The 8676-nt window shown below is 51.4% G+C and overlaps 2 protein-coding genes across 5 annotated transcripts in view; both read left to right on the top strand.

Moving 5' to 3' along the window:
- LOC130194118 (proline-rich protein 2-like) overlaps positions 1-1627 on the top strand; it is a 5480-nt gene extending 3853 nt beyond the window's left edge. Inside the window, exon 2 of the mRNA XM_056415011.1 lies at positions 783-1627. Within this exon, the coding sequence (XP_056270986.1) occupies positions 783-1627 (845 nt within the window). The remainder of the gene's footprint in view (positions 1-782) is intronic.
- The window catches only part of rfx2 (regulatory factor X, 2 (influences HLA class II expression)), a 43094-nt gene that overhangs the window by 17014 nt on the left and 17404 nt on the right, over positions 1-8676 (top strand). For 3 of the 4 annotated variants that reach the window (XM_056415339.1, XM_056415337.1, XM_056415338.1), the window contains exons 2-5: positions 2756-2864; positions 3312-3401; positions 6044-6135; positions 7049-7322. In XM_056415339.1, the coding sequence (XP_056271314.1) occupies positions 2757-2864; positions 3312-3401; positions 6044-6135; positions 7049-7322 (564 nt within the window). In that variant the 5' untranslated portion in view covers position 2756. The remainder of the gene's footprint in view (positions 1-2755; positions 2865-3311; positions 3402-6043; positions 6136-7048; positions 7323-8676) is intronic. The other variant, XM_056415340.1, reaches the window with a different exon arrangement.

Below are 8676 nucleotides of genomic sequence, written 5' to 3'. Positions count from 1 at the left end.
GCCGCTCGATTCCTGGGGTCAAAACGAGAATCACTATTTCTCGTCCAGAGCGGATCTTTAACAACGAGAGTGTTTTTATTTCTTTCTCCTCTCGCCTGAGGGAAAGATCACGGTGCAGCGTCTGCCGTCCTTCGCCCTGTTCTCAGTGGTTGTGTGAGTGAGTGGTGCATAGTTGTTGTTGTTGTTGTTGTTGATGTTATTAGCAGAGTTTTTAACTCTGAAAATGTTCCACAAAGACGAGGTGACTGCGTTGTTTGGTTATTTCCTCTTCCTGTCGGGCTCCTCGCTTCAGATTGATTCAGCCCTTTGTAGTTATTATCTTATCTGTGAGATTAGAGTCCATCTGTTCCATGAAGTGAGGCACCAGAAGTCTCCAGAAGCCCAAAGACAGACGCACCTGTTGCCTCCATAAGCTCCGCCTCCAGATCTCTGCAGGTGAAGTCAGTCAGATTCAAATGTCATGACTCTACTGGTGTTTCCACTCTTCACTGAGCAGGTCGTGTCTTGCAGTCTTTCTCTCCAGGTGAACGCCACTCTCTCATTTACCTGCTCACGTTTCCTGTTACACTCGTATTTCTGCTCATCAATCCCCCCCTCCTATCTCCCTCCCTCTCTCCTATTCCTATCCTCCTCCTCCCCCCTCTTTGCTTTTGCGGTCGCACTCGAAAGTTCCTGTGCAAGAGCTTTATGGGAGGGGAGGGGGAGGGGGTGGTCGTCATGGATTCCTCACCATGGCAACCGACAAACGTTTACAAAAGCATTGAGGAATTTCCTCATATCAGCTGGATTATTGGAGAACGGCTCTAGTACGAAACCGTCGCTGGGTCTCCCCGGGGCCCCCGAGAGGAGCCGGAGCCCCACGGCCGAGGCCCCCGAGAGGAGCCGGAGCCCCACGGCCGAGGCCCCCGAGAGGAGCCCGAGCCCCACGGCCGAGGCCCCCGAGAGGCCAGGCCCGAGGCCAGAGGGCCCCGAGGAGCCGGCCCACGGCCGAGGCCCCCGAGAGGAGCCCGAGCCCCACGGCCGAGGCCCCGGGGAGGCCCGAGGCCTGGCCGAGGCCCCCGAGAGGAGCCCGAGCCCCACGGCCGAGGCCCCCGAGAGGAGCCGGAGCCCCACGGCCGAGGCCCCGGGGCCCGAGGCAGGCCCGGCCGAGGCCCCGAGGCGGAGCCCGGCCGGGCCGAGGGCCCGAGAGGAGGCCGAGGCCCCAGAGGGCCGAGGCCCCCGAGGCCGAGGCCCCGGCGAGGCCCCGAGGAGCCCCACGGCCGAGGCCCCGAGAGCCGGGCCCACGGCCGAGGCCCCGAGAGGCCGAGGCCCAGGCCGAGGCCGGCCGAGGCCCAGGGGCCCCGAGGCAGGCCCCCCGGCCCGAGGCCCCGGCCAGGCCCCGAGGCGAGGCCCCGGGGCCCCCGAGAGGAGCCGGAGCCCCACGGCCGAGGCCCCGGAGGAGCCGAGAGCCCGAGCCCGAGGCCCTGGGCCGAGCCCGGGCCCCACGGCCAGGCCCCCGAGAGCCCGAGCCCCGAGGCAGCCCCGGCCGAGGCCCCGGGAGCCCCACGGCCGAGGCCCCGGGGCCCCCGAGAGGAGCCGGAGCCCCACGGCCGAGGCCTCCGCTCCCCCTCCGTCCTCCTCTTCATGAGGGAGAGGGGAAGTTCTCTTTTTTTTATCTACTCCCCCCCCCCCCCCCTCGAGCCTCCATTCTTCTCCTGGGCCCCGGCCGTCCTCCCGCTCTTTCCCTCTGTACTTTGAGAGCTTTCGTATCTCCATGTTTTAGTCCCCCTTGCTATGCCGAGCACATTGTCCCCCGCGGAGAGCCGAGAGGCGGCGGGACGCCTCGGCCTCGCAGAGAACGCCAACTCCTGAACCTCAGAGTTATTATTATCTTTATTTAAACACAGTACAGTAAACATGGAGGTCACCATGTGATGCACCGTACCAGATCATAGCTACACAGCTAATTAGCATCTGTAGTCCTGAGGCAGACCATAATAAACATAAACAATAACAAACATAAACAACAACAAACAGGACAGGATGAGACACTACAACAGTAAATGTGGAAAGAAGAACACAAAATACCCACAATGCAAAGCTACAGTACAGCACATTAAAAGTAATACAAACCATTACAATTAACCCTTGTGTTGCCTTCGGGTCAATTTGACCCGATTCAATGTTTAACCCTCCTGTTACCTTTATATTTACTGACATATTTTACCCTTGAGGTCAATATGACCCCAGCTATTAAAATCTCCAGAAAATTATTAGAATTAATATTGTTTTCCAAGTTTAAGTGTGAGGTACTTTATGTTTGTTTGTTGACTCCCGAAAGAACACCGACATTAAACATTGAATCGGGTCAAATTGACCCGAAGGCGACAGGAGGGTTAAGTGATCTATAGTATTTAAAGTAAGTAATAAAACTCATTAAAAGTAAGTAATACATAGTATTTAAAATAAGTAATGAAAACATTAAAATTAAGTAATACGTAGTATTTAAAGTAAGGCTGCTTGCCTCCTGATCTGAGGCCTGACGGTGAGCATCTCTCGGCTCCTGAGAGCCTCCCTGGTTCAGCCTGACGTCCTCTGGGGCACAATGAACGCCCTGGTGGCTCCAAGAGAGAGAGATGGGGGGGGGGGAGGAGCTTGTATTTCGCATGGCTGTCCATGTGTGTTATTCTCTTATTTCAAGCGTTGTGTACCTCTGGTATTAACCCCCCCTCTCTTCATCTCTGTTCCTCCTCTCCACGTCTTCCTCGGCCCCCAGCATGCAGAGCTCAGAAGGAGGGTCCGACACCGCGGCCAGCGTGGCGACGCTGCGGACGTCGTCATCGGCTCAGGCCCCCGTGGTCCAGCCCGTGCCGGCCTCCCAACAGGTGGGTACCACCTCGACACCTGCTGCTGCCGTAGTGACGGGACGCACGGGGGACAGGCTGCGTTCGTACACCTTAAAAACTCGTTAAAACATCGAGCAGGTCGCCTCCAGGCTCACTGGCCTGAAGCCAACCACAGCTTTCACGACTCTTATCCGATTTCTTTACAAATAATAGGTATACACGTTATTTAATTTAGAAAACAAACAAACTACTTTCTATATTTGTGCTTGTGGATCTGAAAAGAAACGACAAGATTCAGGACGCGTGATTGGCCGAGAGAGACGAGGTCATGTACGCTCGTTTCATGAGCGTCGATCCATCAGCACTCGGCGTGTGTGTGTGAGAAATGTTTACCCTCCTCGTGTTGACTGTCACATGTTTACAATGATGTGTGTGTGTGTGACGGTACGTGCCTATGTAATGGAGCTATGTCTTGTATCCACACAGAGGGTGCTGGTTCAAGCTACAGGCTCAGCTCAGAAGGGAGGACAAGTACAGCAGCTTTCAGTACCCAGGGTGCACCAGGCCTCTCAGCAGGTACACAGTGCTGTGCGTACTTATAGACAGTGCTGTGAACATACTTCTGACCTTTTGACAATTATTTTTAGATCAACATCTCTGGCCTTTAGGAGACCTGTACTGTGTTTTCTTCACCAGAGCTTCATTGACTAACATGTGATGGATGAGTTTACATTCATGGTCAATGAGACCAGACGGGGCGCTGTAGGTCCAGCCGTCGCACGTTGAGCAGTAACTCACGTCTTATTGCATGAAGATCCTCAAACACGCAGCAGGGTAACGCAGCCCCCGGTTCCCCGGCTTCCTGTTCCCTTTCCCTCTGAGCCGGTTCCCCCGGCTTTCTGTTCCCTTTCCCTCTGAGCCGGTTCCCCCGGCTTCCTGTTCCCTTTCCCTCTGAGCCTGTTCCCCCGGCTTCCTGTTCCCTTTCCCTCTGAGCCGGTTTCCCCGGCTTCCTGTTCCCTTTCCCTCTGGCTGAGCCTGGCCCTCTGCTGCGCACACGAGTAACACAACATGACTATAACATGTCGGTAGCTTTTAAATAAACGTTAGCCCCGACGGTGGGTGAGTATAGTAACTATTGTTAGGTCTGTTTGTGGGATTTCTCGTATCTTTACAGATGTTTGTATGGCACAGAGTCTTCTCTGGGTCTCGGTGTGATGCGGTGACGTCCGGTGATTCCCTTGATGAATGAATCATGTGTGGTGTGTAGCCTCACGGTGAACTCCGGGACTTGACCTGCTGGTCTACTGTTGGCTCGTCTGAGTGATGACACAAAGCAGACGCCATGTATTACACCACACGTGTGTCTCTATCAGTTAAAGTTCAAATCAAATACATTATGATTTCACTAACTCTGTTTTTAAATAACAGGGAAAGTGCACATTTAAATCAACTTTTTTTTTCATCCAACATTGTTCCAAATTACTTTACATCCTGCTCCCCTTTCAAAATAAAGTACTTCTGTAGCTGTTGAAGGCTCATAGAGCCTCCTCATGAGGACCTGTGGTCGGTCAATCTTCAACAACAGGGGTGTGCAGACCTCCTCATTGAGCTCATGCACGCTGTCATAGGCTGTCATAGGCTGTCATAGGCTGTCATAGGCTGTCATAGGCTGTCATAGACTGTCATATGCTGTCATAGGCTGTCATAGACTGTCATAGGCTGTCATATGCTATCATAGGCTGTCATAGACTGTCATATGCTGTCATAGGCTGTCATAGACTGTCATAGAATAGAATAGAAGAATAGAAATATACTTTATTAATCCCCAAGGGGAAATTTGTCGAGCCAGTAGCAGCAACACAAGAATAAAAAATAAAAATAAAATAAAAAACACAAAATATAAGAAGGGTTAGGGTGATCTGGCAAGAGGTGAACTGTTGTAGAGCCTCATAGCCGTCGGCAGGAATGTTCTCCTGTATCTCTCCTTGTGGCAGCGGAGCGTGAGGAGACGTCTGGAGAAAGTACTCCTCTGTCCCTGTAGGAGGTGGTGGAGAGGGTGGTCCGGGTTGTCCAATATGGACACCAGTTTCTTCAACGTCCTCCTCTCCACCACCTGTTCCAGGTGCTCCAGCTGGCAGCCGATGATGGCTGTCATATGCTGTCATATGCTGTCATAGGCTGTCATAGACTGTCATAGGCTGTCATAGGCTGTCATATGCTGTCAGGCTGTCATAGACTGTCATAGACTGTCATAGACTGTCATAGGCTGTCATAGACTGTCATAGGCTGTCATAGACTGTCATAGGCTGTCATAGGCTGTCATATGCTGTCAGGCTGTCATAGGCTGTCATAGGCTGTCATAGACTGTCATAGGCTGTCATAGACTGTCATAGGCTGTCATAGGCTGTCATATGCTATCATAGGCTGTCATAGACTGTCATATGCTGTCATATGCTATCATAGGCTGTCATAGGCTGTCATAGGCTGTCATATGCTGTCATAGGCTGTCATAGACTGTCATAGGCTGTCATATGCTATCATAGGCTGTCATAGGCTGTCATAGGCTGTCATATGCTGTCATAGGCTGTCATAGACTGTCATAGGCTGTCATAGACTGTCATAGGCTGTCATAGGCTGTCATATGCTATCATAGGCTGTCATAGACTGTCATATGCTGTCAGGCTGTCATAGGCTGTCATAGGCTGTCATAGGCTGTCATATGCTGTCATAGGCTGTCATAGACTGTCATAGGCTGTCATAGACTGTCATAGGCTGTCATAGGCTGTCATAGGCTGTCATATGCTGTCAGGCTGTCATAGACTGTCATAGACTGTCATAGGCTGTCATAGGCTGTCATAGGCTGTCATATGCTGTCATAGACTGTCATAGGCTGTCATAGGCTGTCATAGGCTGTCATAGACTGTCATAGGCTGTCATAGGCTGTCATAGACTGTCATAGGCTGTCATAGGCTGTCATAGACTGTCATAGGCTGTCATATGCTGTCCTATGCTGTCATAGACTGTCATAGGCTGTCATAGGCTGTCATAGGCTGTCATAGACTGTCATAGGCTGTCATAGACTGTCATAGACTGTTATAGACTGTCATAGACTGTCATAGACTGTGATAGGTTTGCATTCACACCCACAAGCAGACATCCTCCTCATTCCACACAGAACCATGCTCCAAGTGTTCTGATTGCCTGTGTTCTGGTTGCAGGTGCAGCAGGTGCAGCAGGTGCAGCACGTCTACCCGTCACAGGTCCAGTACGTGGGAGAGAGCGGAGAGACGGTGTACACCAACGGGACGATGTGAGCCGAGTTTACTCCTCATTATGACTTCAGGATCACATCAAAGGATGCATGTGATATCTGTAAACAGATTATAAGTCTGAACATGTGTGTTTCCCGTGGTTTAAAGTCGCCGCCGTGTTGAGTCAATATGTTTGTGTTTCACACTAAACACCCAGCGCTGTGCGGAGCACGGGGCTGCAGTCCAAATTAAGAATATGATGTTAGCACTGTCGCCTCACAGCAAGAAGGCCCTGGGTTCGAATCCCGGTCGTTCCAGGTCCTTTCTGTGTGGAGTTTGCATGTTCTCCTCGTGTCTGCGTGGGTTTCCTCCGGGTACTCCGGTTTTCCCCACCATCATAAAGACATGCACCGCAGCCTCACCCCGGTTCGTATGGATGTGAATGAGTGTTGGTGGTGGGGGAGGGGCCGTAGGCGCTGATTGGCTGCCACGCTTCCGTCAGTCTGCCCCAGGGCAGCTGTGGCTACTGATGTAGCTTACCACCACCGGGACGACTGTGTGTGTGTGTGTGTGTGTATGACTACTGGACTCTGTAAAGCGACTTCGGGTGCCTTGAGAAGCGCTATATAAAATAAATGATTATTATTATTATTATTAATTATAAATGAGTATGTTCTGGATGAAAAGCATAATGAGCAGCGAGGCTTTCCAGAACACTCGTCTCACCGGTTCACTGCTTCAACCATCCCGGTGCTCCCCGGCTAGATGTGATATGACCATTATATATACGTTTTATTCAATTCATTAAGCTGATTGAGTTTATTTAGTATTTTTCTTCCAGCATGGACATATATTTTAACGCCAATATAGTCTTTATCAACAAACTGTATCCAAGTATGATTCAGAAGATGGATCATGCTCTTCATCGGCCTCTTAACATGGTTAACCTCTGACCCCGACGCTCCTCCACAGCCGGACGGCCTACTCCTACAACCCCGAGGCCCAGCTGTACGGGCAGGGCAGCGGGGGGGGCGCGTACTTCGACTCTCAGGCCGGCGGCGCCCACGTCACCACGGTGGTGTCCTCGGCCGGCGGCGGCGTGCCCCCCCACGGCATGGTGGGCATCACCATGGACGTGGGCGGCAGCCACATCATCTCCAGCGGCAGCACCTACCTGATCCACGGGGGCAGCATGGAGGGGAGCCGCAACCACATCTCGCACTCGTCGCGCTCGTCCTCGGCGATGGTGAGCGGCGCTCCTGATCCTCTGAAGCTCCTTGTTTACGACACAGAGGGATCCAAACGTTCATAAACAACAACAAACAGACTCAAACCAGAGTGACGAACACACTTCTGGGGCGACTCGTTCCTCAGCTGCTACGAGGACAAATTATAGTTTCTATTTTCTAAAGTACACGACCGGTCAAAGGTTTGGGGTCACCCAGACATTGTCGTGTTTTAAAAGAAAACTCTCACTTATATTTATCAAGTGAATTTCAAAATGAAAATAAAATATAGTCAAGACGTTAAGGTTATAAATAATGATGTTTATAGTAAATATTAATGTAGTTCTTCTTGTGCTCAAAGGAAGGCCAGTTTTATAGCTTCTCTCACCAGCATAACTGTTTTCAGCTGCGCTCACATAAAAAGGGTTTAAAGGGTTTTCTACCCCTCCGCTAGTCTTCTAAGGCGATAACACAATGTACCACTAGAACACTGGAGATGGGCCTCTACACACCTCTGTAGAGACTTCATTAACACCAGAGAATAGTCATGTACACATTAACATGTAGAGAGTATTCATGATTCATGTTATCTTCATTGGAAAACAGAGCTTTGAAAAATAACATTTCTAAGTGACTCCAAACCTTTGAACCGTTGTGTAAATGTTCATAAAAACAACAACAAACAAACCCTGAGTGACCAACTCGTCTTTCTCCGCTGCTCCGTGGCCAAATGCTCGTTTTTATTTTCTAAAGTATGTTAGGTAAGTTACCCCTCGTCCAACACGGCGCACTGAGCACACGCCCACCCCCCCGCACGCCTGGTGCTACCCGAGCCGAGTCCAGACCCGGCCAGGCTCCCAGCCCGGGTCCGGGTCGGGTCCTCATGGCTCCGCGGTCCGGGGGCAGAGCGACCCGTAGAACCGGGACGCCGGTTTAAATAATTCAGCGCTGCCTTGTCTCAGAGGTTTCACAGGCACTCGAGCCCTGCGAAACAAAGCCGCCCCGGGGCTCATTACCATTTGGCCGCCAGCCCTCTGGAGCCTTCTGAAGGTTTGGACCGCTGCCTGCTGCTTTCCCTCTTTCTTCTATGTCTCCAGTTTGGCTGCAATGCCACACATCTATATATATATTTATTTTTTGACTTGATTTCCTCTACAGAAGGTCCCTGGTTTTGTCCACCAGTTGGACTCCATTATGCAATAATTTGTGTTTTATACACTCCTGCTTCTGTTGTAGGAACAACTCACTCACTACCACCACAAGTTAACTTGTGGGATACATTTTTGGGGGGGGGGGGGGGGTTAGGCATTGTTGACCTGTTGACGTGACCTGTGCCCCTGTCTGTGGGTCCTATTTGCATACGTTAGAGCGGCC

This window comes from Pseudoliparis swirei, chromosome 5 (genome assembly GCF_029220125.1).
Source record: "Pseudoliparis swirei isolate HS2019 ecotype Mariana Trench chromosome 5, NWPU_hadal_v1, whole genome shotgun sequence".
NCBI classification, from domain to species: domain Eukaryota; kingdom Metazoa; phylum Chordata; class Actinopteri; order Perciformes; family Liparidae; genus Pseudoliparis; species Pseudoliparis swirei.
The sequence above is the reverse complement of the archived record's forward strand: the minus strand, read 5'-3'. Positions and strand labels throughout refer to the sequence as shown.